Source organism: Chelonoidis abingdonii, chromosome 13, assembly GCF_003597395.2.
Source record: "Chelonoidis abingdonii isolate Lonesome George chromosome 13, CheloAbing_2.0, whole genome shotgun sequence".
Taxonomy (NCBI): domain Eukaryota; kingdom Metazoa; phylum Chordata; order Testudines; family Testudinidae; genus Chelonoidis; species Chelonoidis abingdonii.
The window spans coordinates 24,471,745-24,491,973 of NC_133781.1; the positions used below are offsets into that span (position 1 = coordinate 24,471,745).

The window sequence follows — 20,229 nt, forward strand, 5'->3', positions numbered from 1 at the left end:
TGCCTGTGAAAGATCTGGCCTCTGGCATTCTTGACTGTGGGATGTGTGGATTTTAGAAAAAAGTGCTGAATAAAAGGAATTTTTTTTTAAAGTTAGGCTAACGCTTAAAAAAAAGGAATGATGTTTTCCCAGCCCTGGCCAGTTCAGTTTGTGCAAATTTACCAGGTGGGGTACAAGTGCATTTCATGTGCAATGTCCATAATATTCCCTTCCTCAGTACATGGGTACATTTTTAAACCAATCGACTTTTGCTCTGAGGTCAGAAGTGGGAGCCGGGAACTCCTGAGCTCTAACCCTATCTCTGACACTGAGTCACTGTACAGCCTTAATCAAGTCAATTAGGCTTTAATTTTCAAAAGCGACTAGTGATTTTGGGTGCCTAAACTGAGACACATTATGAGGGCCTGAATTTCACCGAGCAAATGCTCAATTTTTTTTGAAAATCAGGGCCCTCCTGAGTTAGGTTCCCCAAAACTGAAACACCCCAAATCACTAGTTACTTTTAAAAATGGAGGCCTTAATCTCTCCATGGCTCAGTTTCTCCCGTCTTTATGATGGGCATGATACATACTTGTTTACCTCCAATGGCACTATGAGGGCTGATTAGTTAGACCACAGTATCAGTGCTATAATCAAGGAAGTATGACAAAGGAGAGGCATGGTTCTCATAAGCTTCATTGTTTACATGAAAACCCCTTTGTTTCTCTTGGGGTCAATGGGAACTGTTTTCCCCAAGTCAATAGCCTTCAGTGCTATAGTCCTTGCATAACATACATAAGTGTGGTATTTTGCAACAGGGAACAGGAAGGAAATATTCATCTGTTTAACGATACATCAATAATATTAGCAAGCCCCCAACCAGCTATTTTGCAGAGGAAATGGCATAGTAGCCATAGGAGCCATAGCAATTAATAACCAGGAAGTAAGCTAGCTTGTTCGCAATGGTATTTATTCTCCTTAACCTGGTTCCCTTGAAATACATTTACAAGAAAACATTGTAAAGTTGGCCAGTTTCCAGCAAAGGGTCTCCAGAGCCAGGTAGAGGAAAGGAGGAGGAGGCTGCATGCCAGATGGAGAACAAAGACTGATAAACTTTTGCTATTGATAGCAAAAATAGGAAGGAAGGAGATTTTCCCAGCCCCTTAAAGTAATGCAGCACAGATGTACAAAAGTCTGTACAAACCAACCAGCCTTTCCCACAAGAAGACAAAGGTGGTACATCCCCTTAACACCAGAGGGGGAAAGAGTTGAAGAAAATATTTGCAGGCTAATATAATATAATTAGAGTGGGTCACAATGACTCTAGGTTCAGACTGAGGTTGGACATCTGGCTTGAGGATGAACAAGGGTTAGAGCTCAGGTTCAGTGTCACCAAAACTTCATGAGTTGTTCTCAGGAGACTTCAGCCCAAAATGGAGAATCTCTCAGAGGATCTAACAATCTCCTGAGAGTTCCACCATTTTGCAAAGCATCCAAATGGCTCTGGAAAAAAGACCCCTTCTGGTTCTTGGTCTGGCTCAGAACCAAAACCACACAGGTGAGTTTGAAACCAGGGATCTTAGGCCCATCTCCAGTTTTAATTAAATTGATCTGAACCCCAATTTAGTAGTTTCTGGGTACCTCTGGACCTGGGCTGGGGAGTAATATACCTGTGTATTTTCCCACATTCCCTATGGTCTTCATTCTGTATACCTTTATCTGGAATGTCTGATGATGTGTCAGATAAAGCTGATCAGGAGGCCTTTCCTACCTGTACCAGAATTAGAATGGAGGCCTAAGAGAGCATCGAAAGAAAAAGTTTCTTCCATACCCAGTATCTACTGTACTTGTGGGCAAGTAGGGTGTGGAAAAGATACTGCATCCACAAACACCCCGACTTCAAGCATTTCAAACCCAGCTCACTTTCCGAGCCAGATGGCAAAGTGATGAAAGCCCAAAGCCCAGTGAAATCAATGACCAATCTAATGACTATAATGGCCACTGGATCAGTCCTTCTCATTTGGAAACTGCTGATTGTTAATCCTTCGGTTTGCTCTTTCTGCTGGTATTTGCCTAGTTAAATAAGCCACCGGCAACATCATCTCTTTGAAATGGAGCTTTGCCTGAATAAGGCAACAAAGACATTTTGCGTGAGTGAGGACTAAGTAAATGGTGAACAAGAACTTCGGAATTTTGGCCCACAAATGTTCAGTCTTTTCAGCTGCCCTGTCTCCTATGACAAGACAAGGAAGCTCAGAGTTCATACCACATTTCAGCCATCTATTTTTGCCAGCCACGCCCCTCCCCTCCCCCGCAGGCTAGCATTTAGGGTGCAGCACTAGGCAGCCACTAAGCAATACAGTGTCTTGCTGGTTATCAGGATCAACATTTACTTTCTACGCTGAGCACATGATGATCCCAGTGGGCCCCACTCCCTTCCTTCAGTTCTGTGGGGCTCCCTGCCTCAGGCCTTGACATTTCAGTGCATTGCCTCCAGTACCAGCACACTGCTATAGGAAGGAGCAAATCCAAAGAGCACTTGCAGCCTGCCACAGCTCTATCAGACAGTGCAACACAGCTGAGATGGGCCACATCCAGAACCATCCATCTCCACTTTGGTTAGGGAGTTGACTGAAATATGATGCGGAGCCAAACAAGCTTCTATTTTGTTTTTGCAAAACAAACCCCCCTGCCCAACTTTGCCCAGTATATAAGAGACAGTGGCTCTGATTCCACACCTGTTGAAGCCAATGAGAGTTTTGCCACTAACTTTAATAGGCCCAGTGTATATTCGTCTTAGCTTTTAAATTATTTTTTAAAATGACTCAATTTCTAACCCACTAATTTCTGATCCTAATCTGTCCGTTGCCAGTAGTGACCCTTACTACACTCAGACCTTTATTCTAATTTATAGAGTTGTCTGAAGTGCAGGATACTTTTACAGGTTTAGACAAGTCACAGGCCAATCAGCGAATTAACTGGGTTAGTTCTAGATATATTTTTTTAGAATCCATATTATCTTTTCTGGAGAGTGTGACATTTGAATTTTATTTACTGTAAAAACTGTCTCTTTACACTTTGGCAGAGTTCATTATCAAGAACTTACCCTCTTCGTTAGGGGATGGACACTTCTGCCAGGAGTCTAAAGAGCTTTCTACAACTTATAGCGGGGGTCCCCAAACTGTGAGGCACAGAGGAACATTCAGATGGAGCACTGTGAGGACTGGGCCAGTTCCCAAGTGGGGGGGAACCCCATTGAGCCCCGCTCTGCCCCCAACTCTGCTCCAGCTCTGCCTCTAGCTCCAGATGCAGCTCTGGCCCTATCCTCAACCCGCAGGTGCGACCCCACACCTGGCTGTGGCCGCAACTGCAACTCCTGCCCTGGCACGTCTCTTGCCCTGCTCCTGGCCCTGGCTCCCAACTGTGGCTCCCAGGTAAGCAGGGGGGCACCACAGAAAAGGTTTGGGGACCACTGACTTATAGTGAACCTACAGTGCTAAAAATTTGCCTTTCTAACAATAATATTACATTTCACAACGGCACCACCTAGTGGAAAATTATCACTAGTAAAATGGAAACAAATTCTAGTCACTACAATACTAATCTCTGTTAAACCAATAATATTTGAAAGCTTTATTTAGCGTTTCTCCTATTATCGCTGACACCTTACAGCTCCTACTTCAAACTGCAACATAAAATAGAATTGAAAGGGCACTGGATGGGTCAGAAGGGTGCTAATAAGAGACTGAGCCTTTCACATCAAAGTTATCAGTTCAGATCTAGCTGAGGCAGGTGAAAGTCATTATTACCACCTAACATCTGATCAGTGCCTGTATGAAGTAGGTGTGGTAGTCATCTATTTTTGTAATGATTATTTGTATTGCAGAAGCACTCAAAAAGCCCCAAGCAGGATGGGGCTGGATTCTATACAGACACACAGGAGAGGCTGGGTTATGGCATAAAGCACTATCATACTTTGCCTAGGGCAACACCTCCAGAGTCATGTGGTTATGCCAGAATGTCAGCTTTCGTTTAAAAAATAAATGTTTCTAGCCCTTGTGATTGGGAAGAAAAACTTGAAAGCATAAACCAAGTGTAGCCAATGTAGCAGCATCTGCCTGAGTCTGAACACAGGCAGGAACTTTTCCATTAATCTCAATGATTCTAAGATGCACTTACACTGGTGAACACGGACAACACTACCCTTACTCATTCCTCTTGAATTTTATGAGGGTTTGGCTTTAAATCCCTGGATCCAAACTCAGCTCTATGGTTCTGACACAAATGCAAAAGTGTCTATTTTTCCAGATTTATTTAGGCTGCTGCCCGAGATGTTAGGTATCTGCCTGAGTGTGCAGACAGCCTGAAAACAAAACATCTGGCAGGGCTCGCTGCACTGGTCTCCTGCAGAAACAAAGGAGCCAAAGGGAACCTAGCACTGTTACTTATGGCCCCTGTTTAACCTCACCTACCAGGACTTTTGCACTGTAGTTATATGAATATAATTTGCAAGCACAAGGCAAATACTCCAAAAAAAGTTTCCATAAACATTCGTTTGAATGTTGGGTCCCTTTTGTGTTCTTTTTCAGCAGAGATTCAGGTGAACAACCCTACTACTAGAAATACTAATCAAAAAATCAAATTTTAAGAAACTGTTGCAAAATATTCATGGAATGGGAACTTAGAATAAATAATTGTGAGTATTTGCACCAAAAACCAAAACAACCCCTAAGCAGGGAACACTAACATACCAAGTAGCCTACAGTTCTATTCAAAATAGTTAACAATTTGACTAGCAATGACCCGGTTCTAACTAGGAATTATTCAAGTAAATAATTTTTCTTGAACTTGTTATACAAAACACGATCTGTCTGTGGACAATTCTCAAACAGGAAAAGGGGCAAAATATGTAGAAAAAATTATATGTTATGCATTTTTGACCTAGCTGCACTAAGTAAAAGAATGGCAGAGCATATTATAGTTTCAGAATTATAAACAGGACCTAGAAACTAGATCAATGTTTAAAATTATAACTACTCAGTTCAAATCGAGGGACTGTGAAGCACAGAGAAAACATTCATTTAATTCTGATCATCAATAGATGGACACACACACACTTGCCTCAAAGCTTCTAACCATTCTCCTGTTTTAAAATGTATTTGTAAAATCCTAACTTGCTTGTCTCAGCAATAAAATAATCACAGCTGAAAGCTTTTTGGGGCCTGAATGCTATGGTAATATGCTTGAGAAATCCCCACAAGAGATTTAAGGAATGCTATATAGGTACTAGGTCTCTGTTTACAAATTAGATATGCCCCCAAAATGGAAATAGGCAGAAAAAAAACATCTGGGTATTTTTTTTAATTAAGCATCTGGATGATATCTTTTCTTATATTCGTATTTCTTTCCTTAGACTCTACACTTCTGTGATTTTCTTTCTGCTGCATTAGAAAGACAGAGACCTCTAGTATGTTGGCTATAGGGTGAATCTTCCTCAAATGCCATCTCTCTGCACTGTAACTGTTTAATCAAAATTCTGCTTTGATTTGTAAACATATCATCCATTGAGACCAGCACTAAGGACACCAATTGAAAACTCCCTGCCCTAAGTACAGCCACTTTATAGTGTGAGAAATGTAGGGCTGCGTAACACTTCCCAGCTGTCACCAACCTGGTCACCATAGCCATTCAGAACTTTGGGGGCACAGTGAGGACAGAACCTCAGAATCTCTTGTTCCACAGCCACAGCCCCCTATCACTTGAGCTAAAGGAGAATCTATTCTTTTACACAGGAGTCTAAGGGTGTTATGATTAGGATTGGGGTCCCTAACTCCCTTAGCCCTTGCTACATGAAAAAGTCTCACTACTACTGTATAAGCAAAGATGTGATTTTAAACTGATTTCTTTCACCAGTGCAACCTCCTGAAGAGACACTATTTGTGTTTTAAACCAAATTTATTACAGCTTAGTTTAAATTGATTAGGGATCCATTTAAAATACTCTGATATAAGCCACTCTTAACTGACATAAGATTGTCCACACAGGGGCTTGCACCAGTTTAAAAAGTGATTCAAGTCAAACCAGTGCGGCTTTCTTATCTAGACAAGGGCTTAGGCTCCTCTGAAAATCTGTCATTGAGCTTGACACACAATTTAGCATCTCTCAAGAAATCCAGTAGAGGGCCGTGGCCAACAAATCACAAGGATGTCCCCATGTCTTTTCAACAATATTTGTATTTAATCTTTAATGAAAGATCCCCCCTCAACAAGGATTGTCTGATAGGAACTAAACTTATTTCTAACACACCGTTTGGGCTCTGCCTTTACCCTTGGTGCACCACTGTAAACTCTTCCTGCTACTGCAGCTTTCAGGGCAGTTATCTGCAACAGATAATGTTAAAAACTCTTCAGAGCCATGTCTGCCACAATGGCTTCCCTGCAGCTCCAAGTCATCTTTCCCCACATCCCCACTGACGCACATCCTTTTGGCTACAGCTGTTGGCCCCTCACATTCTCCTTTCATCACAATTGCCACACAGTAACCCAGCACCCAATATCAACCTCTTGTTTCCTTCCTCCTAGAGTTACAAAGCTGCACTAAACACTTACACCACTGCAAATCAAAACTCCACTCTAGTCACTGGCATTACACTGCTGTAAGTGGCAGAAGAATGAGACCCTTTGAAGCCAGCAGGGCTGTCCTTACCCACAGGCAAAGTACGCAGGTGCGTGCCCCAAATTTCCTGGTGCCCTATGCAGCTGCATGCTGCTCCAGTGCCAGCCCGATCCCCCAATCTGCTGAGCCACCCAGGAAAGCTGCCCCTGCCCCTGCTCTGTCTCTTTCCCAAAGCCCCGGCCCCTGCTCCACCCCAGCCCCACCTCTTCCCCTTCCTGCTCTGCCCTAGCCCCACCCCACTCCACCCCTTCCCCAAAGCCCCCACCCCTGCAGGGGGGCTGTGTAGGGCACCAAAATGGCTAGGGACAGGCCTGGAAGCCAGGTCTTCCAACAATCTACCCTCAGTTAACATTTGTAAATTCTGCTTTTCCATGAAGTGGGAATGTGGCTTTGAGAAGGCATGGAGTTCCCCTTACTGAACTTCTGGCTCCCTTCCAGAGATGGTCCCAAACACTCACCTCCAAACATGATGAACTCCAGATCCAATAGCATGGTTCAGGGTCCATCTCTACCACCATCTCCCTTTAATCTAGAAGGGAAGGCAGCACTGTATAGGAACTAGGATTTGAAGAAGTAGGACAGATACAGTTCATATATTCATATCTTGCCTCTTTTGGCTCTGGGTTTATAAGATTTTTGTAGAGCTTAGAATGATATCAGAGTTCACCCCCTTTATAAATTGTGTTAAAAAAAGAAAAAGCCCCAAAGTTTATTTCCAAAATGTACTGAGTCAGGGTTACCCTTGTATGTTTGTATCTATTTGGACTTGTTTTCAACTATAAGGCACCGAGAACACCACTTACGGGTGCCCGAAACATTCATCATTAGCGTTACGGTGCAACCAAATATGGACTTCTCAGATAACCTGGCCTGTGTAAGCAAGACAGTGCCAAAATGTTAACTTTTCCCTTCTGTGCCTTTGGCATTTATGGTATGTTTTAAGTCATATCTCAGACACTGCTGAGGAATGGCACAGAGATACAGAAACACAGCATATGTTGTTTCCTTTAAATAGAATTACAGGATTGACTAGAGTTCTCTCTCTCAATTTTAGGACAACACTATTCACTTGAACATATGGCCTACATACACCACTGTCTTACATTGGCACAAAAGCTGCCATCAAAGACCTGTCCACCCTGAGACCTACCCAATGTTAGCTCCAGTTGTGGTTGTAGCTAATGTGGGTGGGGATGTTCCTGTCTGAGAACCATACTAGCCAAACTCTACTATAGATATGCACCGCTCCCAGGCTGTGTTTTAACACTGTTCTAACACACCCAGCCCTTAGACAAAAAAATCACTGATCACACTGGTCAGAAAACCCTACTAGAAGCCTCCTAGTAACAACTGTGTTTAAGCACTTAGGTTGTGTTCAGAACCCAGGAGTCCTGACACCTAAGGCTTCTGATCTAACCACTGGAAAATATTGCCACTGCTAGGCAGAATCTGGACTGATTCTAGGAGCACAGAAGCATTTATGCAAATCTCATCAGCAACATCCGTAATTTGAACTTCCTCAAATCTCTTGTCACGTCTCCATCAAAGAGACTTTTACCAGCATACCTACTATTTCCTCTGTCAGTACGCTCTTCGTTTTTGTAAGAAAATGCTTAAACTCATGATCATTCCATTCTTCCTCCTATCCTGCTGTAAGCCATGGATCTGCTATTTATCAACTGCATCTTATTCCAAAGAGGGACCATTGACTAATTTTGCTCAAGTTCTTCTTCTCTCTTTTAGTTCAATCCACTCAGGAGAGTCAAAAATCCAATGCAAAAGATAGCGGTAAGTTTTCATTTTTCATTTTATGTTATTTACACGAACCCTTTAGAAAAAAATTCATGTCATTGTTAAACAGAATAATTCCATGTTGTACAATTTTTTCTCCTTGTTCTCTTCAGTCACTCATGGAATGAGATAGTTACGTGATTTTTTTCCCTTGGTAGATAGACTGTGTATACATTCAGAAATGTTTAAAGTTTTTAAAACCCCTCTAGAATCGCTGAACAAAATAACAGTGTTTCCCTATTTTATGTACTGTAGCTAGCTTTAGAAAGGAAAGCAGCATTGTATAGGAACTAGGATTTGAAATACTGTGATTTATATGGACTGGAGCTCAGCATTATCCTATGGAAAGAGTTTGCAGACTTTTTTCTACAGTTGTTTATGATGATTCCATGAAAGAAAACTATATTAACAGAAAGTTGTCAGACACTTAAGAATTCCAAAGTCAGGGTAGGCTAAACTTAAAACTGCTCCCACAACCATACTCTGCATATGTATCATTACAATACTGTCCATATACATTTTCACAAACTATTTCACAACTAATTAAATAATGGATCATGCCCTTTTCCCCACAGCTTTAGATACACTACTTTCATTGCTATAATGATTCAGCAGAGCTTTTTTGGCTTAGATTTTTTATATCTGTTACCTTCTGTGTTCAGGTGTGTGTTTTACTATGATAATTAGGAGCCATGTACTGATGGCTAAAATGAAAACAGATGGTTCAGCCTTTCCTAGGACATGAGCAGCTAAATATAGTCTGGGACTTCCTCCTCTCACAGAAATGTCCATGTCACGGACAGGAACTTTGGGTGGAGAAGAAGAGCTCTATGAGGATCCCCTTTTGGGGACTTATCCATGCAGGAACAAACTTTGCCTCATCTCTGCACACCATAGGCAGCTGTTCTTCCCCATACTGCCAGGGTGGACCCCCAAAGGTTAAGACTCATTGAAGGGCATGAGCCCATTCTCTTCTTTTCCTGATACAAAATCTGAATTTCAGGAAAAGATTTCCTGAGAGTGAAGATTATTAAAATGTGGAAGGGACAGGAGGAAGCCTCGTTGCTTGGAACAGTCCAAACTAGTAATTGTAAAATAGGGAGCAATCCTGCACTGTCCAGAAGATGGATTTAGCAGATCTTTTCCATCTCTAGATACTCTGCTCTGAGCTTCTTGTCATGCTGAGAAGCTACTCAAAGGGTGTTGTGAGGATCAGTTAATGGGTGTAAAATGCTTTGATAATATTTTGTGCACACTGCTATTTTTACTCCATCTGAATTTCTACCTTGTACCTAGGAAGGCAGGTGCAGAATTCCCCGTAAGAGAGAAAAATAGTTTATACTTTTGGGAGCCGATCTTCCTCCCATTCCAAAACTCTTAAGAGACTTCAACAGGAGCATGAGAAGGAGGCTTTACTCCATAGTAACCTACGTGAAGGGTCTCTACCCACTTTACAAACATTCACTGAGGATTTGATCTTATAAACCTCTGTGTATGAAATTTCATTGAGGACCTAGTGCGTAGAGCCCTTCCAGGCTTGGAGCATAAACCTCACAACAGCTCTGTGCATTAAATTAGCTCTATTAGAGTGAAATGCTCTGTCCAGCGCATTTCTTGTTCTTTTTCGGTTGTTAGTAGGTGGCCTTGTTTGTTCCCGATGAGAGTGTTTGTTGGTATCTGCCGTTTACTGCTAATAAGATGCGTCATTTTGTAGACGGTTCCTTGTTCACCACTAGCAGATGCCTTCTCTGCTTGTCTTGCCAGATTATCAATATAATTCCATTTGTCCACTCTCACAAGGCATTTGACCTCCCAGTGTGCCTGGCTATACTGATTGTGGTATTTGTCCTTTAGCTTCTGGGATTTTATGTCTAAAACTTTTTTCTTCAGGACTCATCTGGTTTCTGTGGCATTCCATGTGCTGGGTGTAAACCACTCCTTCCTTCTCTTCTGTCTGTAGCCTAGACAGGCTTCACTGCTCTGTTTATAAATTGCTGTTACTCTGTCCCACTTCTTGTTGATCTCTTCACCTGCATCAAAGAATTGCTGAACAGAAGGCAAAAGAAGATTTGGTATCAACACAGCCTGCAGAAGGGTTGGCCCACCCCCACACTCACCAGCAGCAGCAAGAAGCAGAGCGACCGGGCCCCAGCCCACTCTGCTCTGCCAGCTCCCACCGTGTTGCTCCACTTCCTGATGCCACTAGCACTGCTGAGTGCGGGAGCGGGTCTAACCCCTTCCTCCAAGCCCCTTCCCCCAAGTGACAGGGCTGGGAACGTGGAGCAGGCTGGGTCCAGGTCGCTCTGCTTCCCACTGCCACCCTCGAGCGCAGTCCCTGCCCAAGGAGGGGCTGGCCCCACAGCGGAGCGACTGCTCCCTCCGCAGCGGGGTGCAGGTGCTCAGGCTGCATAGGGCACCACCATAGGTAGGGATGGCCCTGCTCCTGTCAAGGATAACTTGAATGCAGAATTGTTCAAGGTAAATCCTAAATGAACAGCATCTATCCTGGCCCCTCTATTTACATCAGCCTGGGAAAGGGAAAAAGTGCCAGATAAGTGGACCAATGGGGTTATAGTGAAGATACCAAAGAAAGGGACTCTCAGTGATTTTAATAACTGGCGTGGTATCACACTTTTACCTGTGCCAAGCAAAGTATTGTGTAAGATCATAGTCCAGTGTATATCAGAGGCAGCTGATAGCATTCTCAGAAAAGAGCAAGCTGGTTTTCAGAAAGGGCATGGATGCATAGACCAGATCTTCACTCTATGAAACATCATAGAACAATGCTTAGAATGGCAATGACAACTCTACATAAATTTCATAAACTTTGAGAAGGCTTTTGATAGCATTCACAGGAACAGCCTATGGCGCATTCTGCGGGCATATGGAATTCCTTTCCATATAATCAATGTCATCAAAAGCTTCTATTTCAACTTTACATGCAATGTTGATCACAGTGAGCTCAGTTTTTAAGTCAAAACAGGAGTACGTCAGGGATAAACTTTGCCTCATCTCTGCACACCATAGGTCAGGGGTGTGTCATGTCTGCAATCCTCTTCAACTTTGCCATCGACTGGGTAATTGCAGCGTACAACAGAAGACATACCAAGAGGCATTAAATGTACACTCTTCTCATCCCTTGAAGACCTGGACTTCGCAGATGATGTCACTCTCCTATCACATACCCAACCACATATACACAAGAAAAAACAACTCAACGTATTCAGCCAGCAAATTGGACTGGAAATCAACCACAATAAGGCAGATATCATGACCTTTAATATTGCCTCACCATCACCAGTACAGATAGAGGATTATATTCTCACCAGTGCAGAAACATTCACATACTTGGACAGCACCCTCAGCCAGGATGACGGAACAAGCCAGGACATCCGGAACAAAATCAGTAAAGCCAGGAACACCTTCAGGAGCTCAAATACAGTCTAGAAATCATCAAAATACAACACCAAAACCAAACTCAAGATTTATCAGAGCTGTGTACTTTCAGCACTAATTTATGGTGCAGAATGCTGTGGAATGAGAAAGTATGACATGTCCAAGCTGTCTTCATTCCATACAACCTGCCTCAGAAAAATCCTCTGTATCTTTTAGCCCATAACAATCTCAAACCAAGATCTATTGACACAGTGCAGCCAAGAGGATCTGAGCACCATTGTTGCCAGAAGGTGTTGGAGATGGATCGGTTATGTGCTTCAGCTGGAAACTGATTCCATCGTCAGAGTAGCAACAAGATGGAAACCTGAAGGCAAGTGAAAATGAGGCTGCCCGAAAACAACATGGCCAAGAGCTGTGGAAGCCGAGCTGAAAAACCTGGGGCACAGCTGGGGAACCATTGAAAGACTTGCCAGAAATAGACAGGAATGGATGAGCTTCGTCACTGCCCTAAATGTCAGAGGCATAATAGGAACATGATGATGATGATTAGAGTGAAGTGTCTGGTGAGTGACCACCCAAGGGATGAGCAACATTCTCCACTAGTTTAGTCTTTGAAAGTCAAGCCAAATTCCCCTGGAAACCATGAGTGCTTAACATGGCCTTGGCTATGGGATGTGATTCTTAGTGTTAGTTTCACTGGGTGTCCATTTAACAGCTGGGGATACACAAAGAATATATATTTCAATGTGAATGCCTCAACTTTATGTAGTCTGCTTATCAGTGGTGCTGAATAACCTTCATTTTTCAAGTCAATGAGAATTTTGGGGAACCAAGCTCTTTTGAAAACCTGGTCTAAAGTGTTTACATTTTTTCATCTGTAATTATAAAAATGCTGTCCAGGAGTACTTTACTTTACCATTATTTCATTTGTCTAATGCCATAGTTACCTGCAAGAAGAAAATTATCACCTACGGCTGTCTGAAAATAATTAGTTTATATTTTTGACTTTCTGAAAGATCTGGCACAATGTTGGCCAATTAGATTACATATGTAATTACCACATCCTGGTTGGCTCAGAACATTTATCAGGAGGAAGTTTTGCTGAATTCACTCAGATCACATATGTAGTTGCCGACTTTGTGATTAGCTTGTAAAAAAGCATCAACAGATTTTTCCCTTTTACCCTCTTTGGGTTCTAACTTCATCAGCTCTTTGGCACGCTAGTTTTAAAAACCATTATCCCAAAGAAATACCTGTGGCCAAAATGGGGGAAGATCTGCAGATATTTCCGATGAAAAATATTCAAAAGTCAGGTAATAATCCATATGATCAATTCATGTTTCAAAGATCAACATGTTTTTGCATGAGAATCTGTCTTGGTCAACATTTAGCACAAGGGCCAATAAATCTCAGCCATCACTTTTCATAAACTAATGGCTCCAAATCACAAGCATGTGATTGGGCACTGGTAAATCATGCTTCTGTGCCTTCCTTACACCCTGGATAAATCTCTGTATCTCATTCAGCAGGGTCAGCTCAGATAATGCTCAAGTCTTCAGCTGCCGGGGCCTCCCAAGACATGAGGGTCACAACTCCATTCAGAGACAGGTGATCCGGTTAGCATGATGTTTCCTACTCAGACTGCAGGGCCACATCATGCAAGATGCTTTGTGCTGACTGGGGTTGAGGATGACTTGAGCCATCAAAAGAAACAGGACACCTCCACCTTTAGTCTAGCTTTGGCTGGTAATACTGCGAGTCCCCCTTTCTGCTGTCTAAAGAGGGAACCCACATTTCAGTTTTCCACTAACTCTTCACGGACACAAACACATACAGCCCCGTTACGGACACATTACCTACCCATCTCCCCTGGCCAAGGACTGTACTCCCCAGCTGAAATGACAGATAAATTTGGAGCAGGTGGCAGGAAAATATTTGTGTATTGAATCTTGGGTCTTATAGCCATGGAGTCCAATAACTGAGGTTCTATAGAAGACAGGTGTTGCCCCAGCCCTGGTGTTCTCCGCATTTCTCTGCCGGGGGGTGGAAGTTATTTGTGGATTGTTATTTTATTCAGAATTTTTTTTTTTCCCCCAGAGCAACTGTCTAACCCTGAGTTTGGATCTCTCCAAAAGAGCTTGGAGGTAGGAATTGGCCAGAATGTGACCCTGTCCTGTCGATTCACCAGTGGCTCTCTTCCTATCAACTATATATTTTTTAGAGGAAGTCAGAATCTGTGGCCGACTATATGGAAGACAGACAGGAACCCAGCCCTGTTTAACCTAACTATCAGTTCTGCCAGTGATTTGGGGGAATATAAATGCAAAGTTGTACATGGAATCTCCAACAGTACAAAATACAGCAAGAGTCTCAACTTTACGTTACTAGGTAGGAGTTTGTGTGTATCTGTGACATTATTCCAACATCAGGAAATGAGTGTTCATAATAATCCATCCCAGCTGGCCTGATCCTGTGAGCAGCTGGAGGCACAACCCCATGGCTATCTGACACGTAGCACCATGGAGGACTGGGCACAAGCACTGTGCCATAACCCTCCTCAACCCATTAAGAACAGTTTAAAAATTATATTATGCATTAACATGTAAATGCCAAGTCCAGAGAGGCCTCTGGCAGCTGGAACTGCAGTCAGAAGCGGTCCACACAAGCTGCACCCTGCACATGTGTAGGAGACCACCTAGAACTGACCCTATAGTTTTACTGTATAATTGCTCCTGCATATGCACAAAATAGCTTGCAGAGTACAATCCATGACCATCTCAGGATTGTGCTGCCATGTGACTTCCCCCGTCCTTGCTATCAATACCTTCACATTTGAGCAGGAAGCGTTCTAAAACAGAATGCAATTTCTTTCAAAGGGATAGAGCCATATACTTTTCAATCCATTCGTCTTGTAGCAGCAGCAGCCAGCAATCCTGCAAGGCGTTATGGTAGAGAACAGTGTTCTAGAACACAGCGTGCCCCTGTCTAGAACTTGGACCAGATCCACAGCTGATGTGAATCAGCATGATTCTATTGGAAACAATAGAGCTACACTGATCTAGGTCAGCTGAGGAGCTGTTCTCTTGTTTGTAGGTCTCAGTTTTAAATCTCATGTTTGCCTTGTACTTATTTTTGTATTCCACTGGTTACTTTACAGATCCAGTGTCCAAACCAGTGCTGAGCACGACTACTTCCCAAGTGAGGATAGGCCAGAATGTGACACTGTCTTGTCACTCAGAAAACGGCTCTTCTCCCATCAACTATGTATTTTTTAAAGGAAGGAAGACTATGTTATCCAAAATATCTATGCAAGGGAAGGCTGCAGCTGTGTTAAATGTAACTATCAATTCTTCCAGCGACTTGAGTGACTATAAATGCAAAGCTGAAAATAATATCCCCAATAACACAAAATATAGCAACAGTCTCAACTTTACACTAGCAGGTATGTGTTTGTCCTACGTATTACTAATAGCATCTGATGAGCTTTTAATGATCTCTGCCTGTCTATGTAAACTGGGGTAGCAGGTGCCACATAGCATCTTAAGGCACAGAAGGTTAGAGAGCTGTACATTCACACCCTGGCTTGCTGTGGATAAGCCCTCTCCACAATTTCCCCCCCCAAGATTTTACTCTTTAGGTGCATGGATTTAACAAAAGAAATGAAGCCAAAGCTTTTCATTTAAACAGAGCCCAACTCAGCCTGTAAACCAGCACTCTAAGAACAGGGCATGAAGGGACACGACCAAGGAGTTACTTTTATATAGGCTTGGCAGAATTAGATCTATATGCATGTGTGTGTATATATAATTTCAACAGATAATATCCATGTTTATTTTTAAGGATTTTTATTTATTTAAAATGTTGAGTTGTGTGGAGTTATGGGAGGGGGCCAGACAATGGCTGAGTCAGACAATTATTTAATTACAATGAACATTGAGATATAAAAAGCTAAAGCTTTACAAATGTTAAAATACAAATCACTACCACACATCAAGATATACAAAGCAAATATCCTCAAATTAAACTCGAGCAGCATTTTTCTTACTTTGCCTATCTGTAAATTTCAATTATCATCGATGGAAATATTTTTTCATTGGTTTGTGTTTGATGAAACTCATGTTACCAACATTGACTGATAAAAATCTAATCCTTCCAAGACCTGCCTTTATACCTTTCCCTGGCTTTTCTCTGAGTTCATCCTGTAGACCTGCAGGACATCTTAGCCTAAAGCTAAATCCCTACCTCGTGTGGCAGGATTGTGCCCAGATACTCCCCCCTCTGCATCTGTAGGTTTTCAGCATGGTACCAATTCTTTTCCTCTCTAGACTCAGGTGAGGACCCCTCACCTTGCCACAGTCAGTGTCATTAACAACTGCTACTCCACTTCTCCAAACTAATAGAAAAGGCTGGGCTTTCATTTTAATAGAAAGATAAGTTCTATTGTAACATCTTGCCCTGCCTGCTCTTGCTCTCTACAAACACTCTTTCTTCTGTTGACAGAAGAGGATGGCCTTTCCTACCCCCTCTCCATTTCTCTTGTGCTACTGTTTCTGCTGGTGGTGATAGCAACTGCCCTACTGGTTCCATTTCTGATCCTGCCTTGGTGTAAAGCAAGTGAGTTTTTTTGCTTCTCCATATTTTCATTGTAAAATAGTGCTTCAGGCCCTTATTACACTCTGTGTCCTTGGAAATGGAAGGCTTAATTTCCTGTCTGCACATCACACACTAAGGTCGTCCCATTTCTTAGCAGCTGGTGTCAGTACTCCCAATAATGCCTGGTCCAGATGGTGTCTCCTGGCCAGGTCCCATTAAACTGGAGGGGATGGCCCAATAATATAAGCTTCAGGATGGTAACATCAAAATTCCCAGGAACTGCTGAGTTAAATCCAGTTAGGGTTAACTTATTTCTTCACCTTTTTCAGGTAGATACTGTACTGGGATCTTTAGGAGGAGCCTTTAGAAAAACAATATCCAATCTCTTCTGAGTGAATGCAGATCTGGTGGCACTTTTCTTAAAAGAAGTTTGCCCTTGGGTAAAACGCTCTCCTCATTCTAGTGGGCTGACTCCTTTTTGCTCTCCATGCTAGAAGAGGCCACGTTTCAGTGAGACCATACATATATAAATACAGGGTGGATATAAATGCAAAGTAATAAGACCAAAGAGGCACCATTCTCCATCTTTTGATTGACACCAAGTCTATCCTCAAAGCCAGTATCTCTCTTCATATCAAAGCAACGTGGTTTCAGGCTACATTTTAGGTCCCAAAGGCAAAAAGTTACACGTGCTTATCTTCATGCACGTGAGTATTTTTGCTGAGGTCAATGGGACTGCTCACATGACGTAAGTTACTCATGTCCACAACTGTTTGCAGAATCAGGGCCTTGGTGTCCAAAATTAAAGTAGGAAAGCAGTCTCTTTTTGCAAGGACCCCATGATATATCACCAATACCTGCTGCCTTTGGAGCAATTTCCTCTTCCCCTACCACCACGTGAAGTAAAAATGCAGTGAGGCATGAATAGTAGAATGATGTTCATCAGGACTATAACATTGTTTAAAATATCTAACACCACCACCCCCAAAAAAATCACAGGACATACATTTTTGGAGCAGTTGATATTTTAATCACTTGAATAATTTTGTTTGTTTTCTTTACATCTTGCAGGAAAACTGAAGTCAACAGGCTCCTCAACTGGTTTTGTTTCAACAGACAAGGCAACAGGGTCTGAAAACTATGTGACATATACTGAGATTGGTAAATTCCAAACTACTCTTTCTTTAGTCGTGGGACTCACATGCAGGACATGATTAACTAGTCCTAGATAAAGTTTATGGATGATGCCTTTTGGTCTCAAATAGGGAAGACAGCCGATCACTACACGCAAGTTACTGACCCAACAGAACTCCCACTGACGTTAACTGGAAGTTGCTCAGCATCTCTCAGGATCAGACCCTATATGTGCATCTCTTGCCAGCCCAAGAGCCAAACTGCAGCCTGGGGAATGACATTCATTAGAAAAATCCTTAGAACCTTATCTGAACTATCCCTCAGGTCCAATCAGGACAGAACTAAAAGCAAAGTTCATGTTTCGGTGTCTTTGGAGGTACTGGTAAGGGAGTGACAACCACAAAGCAAAGAGAAAATGAAATACTAGTAAGTAAAGCACAGAGCCTAGATTTACACAACAGCCCCTTGCTAAAGGGCACGGAAAGGATTTCTGGGTTGCCAGCAAAAGTGAAAAACAATTGCACAGTTTCTGCATTTTGCTTTGTATTCTTCAGCATGTATTTCAGTTCTTCACTCTCAAGTGTTGCTCAACTCTGTAGAGATTCAGAGCCACTTTCCCCCAAAATGGAGCCACAAAATAACTGGGCAACAGCTGACATAGTGTCTCCATGTTGTGTTATAACTAAGGATAAGATTTTGTCACAGACATCACAGATTCCATGACTTTAATAGACCTCTGTGAGTTCAGGGCTAGAGCAGCTGTCATTCTCCTCTGCTGCAGCAAGGCTGGACCAGCTGCAGTCAGCCCCAGCCATAGGAGCAGTGGCAGGACCGGAGTGGTAATAGCTAGCAGCCAGGCCCCAGGTCTGATGGTCAGCCCCCAGGGCTGGAGTGGCAGCCAGGTTGGCGGTCAGCCCTGGGGGCCGAAGAGGTGGCCAGCTCCCAGAACTGGAGCCGCAGATGGCTATCAGTCCATAGTGGCAGGGCTCATACTGTAAGTTTCCCTACCCGCTGCTATTTTTAGTAAAAGACCAGGTCAGGGGCTTGTGAATTTTAGTTGATTGCCCATGACCTACTAAAAATACCCATGACCAAACTTATGTTAGTTATAACATTGTGTTGTCAGTGTGGACTAACATACCCCATAATAAAAACACTGCAGGACAGACACCATGCCGAAAGTTGTGTCATATATCTCCCCCACCTCACTTGGAGGCTGGGAAAAAGGGAGGATATCTCCCTATCTTCACAACCCATTTCTAGCTACTAGAATGAAGATGGGAAAATGGGTGTTTTTCCTCTTTCTACCTCCACCTGTCTGCTAGGAGGAATGGGGAGGTATTCTGGCTGCTCTGCTCCATTAGCTGTGCACTTCCTGCAATTTTTCACATCAGGTAGAAAGTCCTCAACTTGCACCCTCCAAGCATATATAGAGGGAGAACAAATGCAGACTCTTTGAGAGGCACATGTGGGTCTTATACCACAGGCTGAGTCTTAGTGCTTTCACAAGCTTAAATTTACCAAGCTGTAATCTCCTGCAACTGAACCTTGAACTCTTTGTCACTTGTTTCCATCCAGAGTATGCTAAATCTGAAGAAGTGGAGTACGCCAACATACTGATTAGACAAGAGGAAGACAGGAAAGGTAAAAGGCTTAGATTGTGACCACAGGGAAAATGAAGCATTCACATTTTCAAGTTCATACAACTAATGTTCTGGAAATGGAATAAAAACTGATTTAAGCACAAGTGTGTGTATCCCAAACACAGCTGTGGATTAATGACAAAACTACCTCATGCATTTTGGAGTTCACTGTGCATTGATAGCATAGTCAAATGTTCACTTGCAGTAGGGCCTGACAACTGCCCAGTCTCCACTCTTTATAAAACACTTTCACTGCATGCTCCCTCTTTCCAGAGATTAAGCACAACTCCCTGTGGAGATAGATCCCTTGTGATTAGCATTCAAAGGGCATTTGAAGACAAGAAGAGTGCAACCAGAATTCATTGCAGGCAGACACTAAAATACGCCCCCATTTTGCCTTCGAGTGTTAGCTACCACCATCTAGACTAATGGGTTGGAGCTACAAGGTAGGTTGTTTATTTAAAGGGAGAATGGGTGTTTCTATTGGTTTGAGCAAGGGACTGGTTAACAGGAACTCCCATGAACTAATCCTGTGGCTAACACTGACTCAGTGTATGACCAGTGAATACTTGAGTTCTTTGACAATTTATCGTCTTTAAAATAGGAATAATACTTGCCCACCTTGTGGATGTTATGAGTGCCTATGAATTCCCACACAAAAAATCTTTGTTAAGGTGAAACTAAGGTTCAGAGAACATACAAATAACTTACGGGTAAAAATCTTTACAAGAATACAATAGCTAATTTGAACAAACCCTCAAAAAAAAATCAGGAATTGTTAAGATTAAATATGAAAATCACAGTATTGGGAGGGTGAAGTGGCCCCCACAAAAAAAACCCAAACAACCAACTTTATTTTATTAAGTGGTCTGTGGAATAAATAGTTAAGACTGCCTGCTACAGAGATAAACTTCTCACTCCCGTTAGAATCCTTGACCTGAAAAGAACTACCAAGAACCTTCTGGGATCCCAAATGCAATAGCTTAATTCTGAAACTGTCCTATTTGTGTCATTAGTT

The 20,229-nt window shown here is 42.6% G+C and overlaps 1 protein-coding gene across 1 annotated transcript; it reads left to right on the plus strand.

Moving 5' to 3' along the window:
* Positions 1–8,206: 8,206 nt before the first annotated feature.
* On the plus strand, positions 8,207–19,959 carry MILR1 (mast cell immunoglobulin like receptor 1). Its single transcript, XM_032805679.2, has 7 exons — positions 8,207–8,306; positions 8,398–8,442; positions 13,939–14,229; positions 14,999–15,283; positions 16,342–16,455; positions 17,506–17,595; positions 19,147–19,959. The coding sequence occupies exons 1-7, from the start codon at positions 8,264–8,266 to the stop codon at positions 19,230–19,232; spliced, it is 954 nt and encodes a 317-aa protein (XP_032661570.2). The 5' UTR covers positions 8,207–8,263; the 3' UTR covers positions 19,233–19,959.
* The last annotated feature ends 270 nt before the right edge of the window (positions 19,960–20,229 follow it).

Excerpts from the sequence above, each read along its gene's own strand:
- MILR1 (XM_032805679.2), top strand. The coding sequence starts at position 8,264 with ATGCTTAAACTCATGATCATTCCATTCTTCCTCCTATCCTGCT. Across the intron at positions 15,284-16,341 it reads TCTCAACTTTACACTAGCAG|AAGAGGATGGCCTTTCCTAC; the intron begins GTATGTGTTTGT and ends TTCTGTTGACAG. Across the intron at positions 17,596-19,146 it reads TGTGACATATACTGAGATTG|AGTATGCTAAATCTGAAGAA; the intron begins GTAAATTCCAAA and ends GTTTCCATCCAG.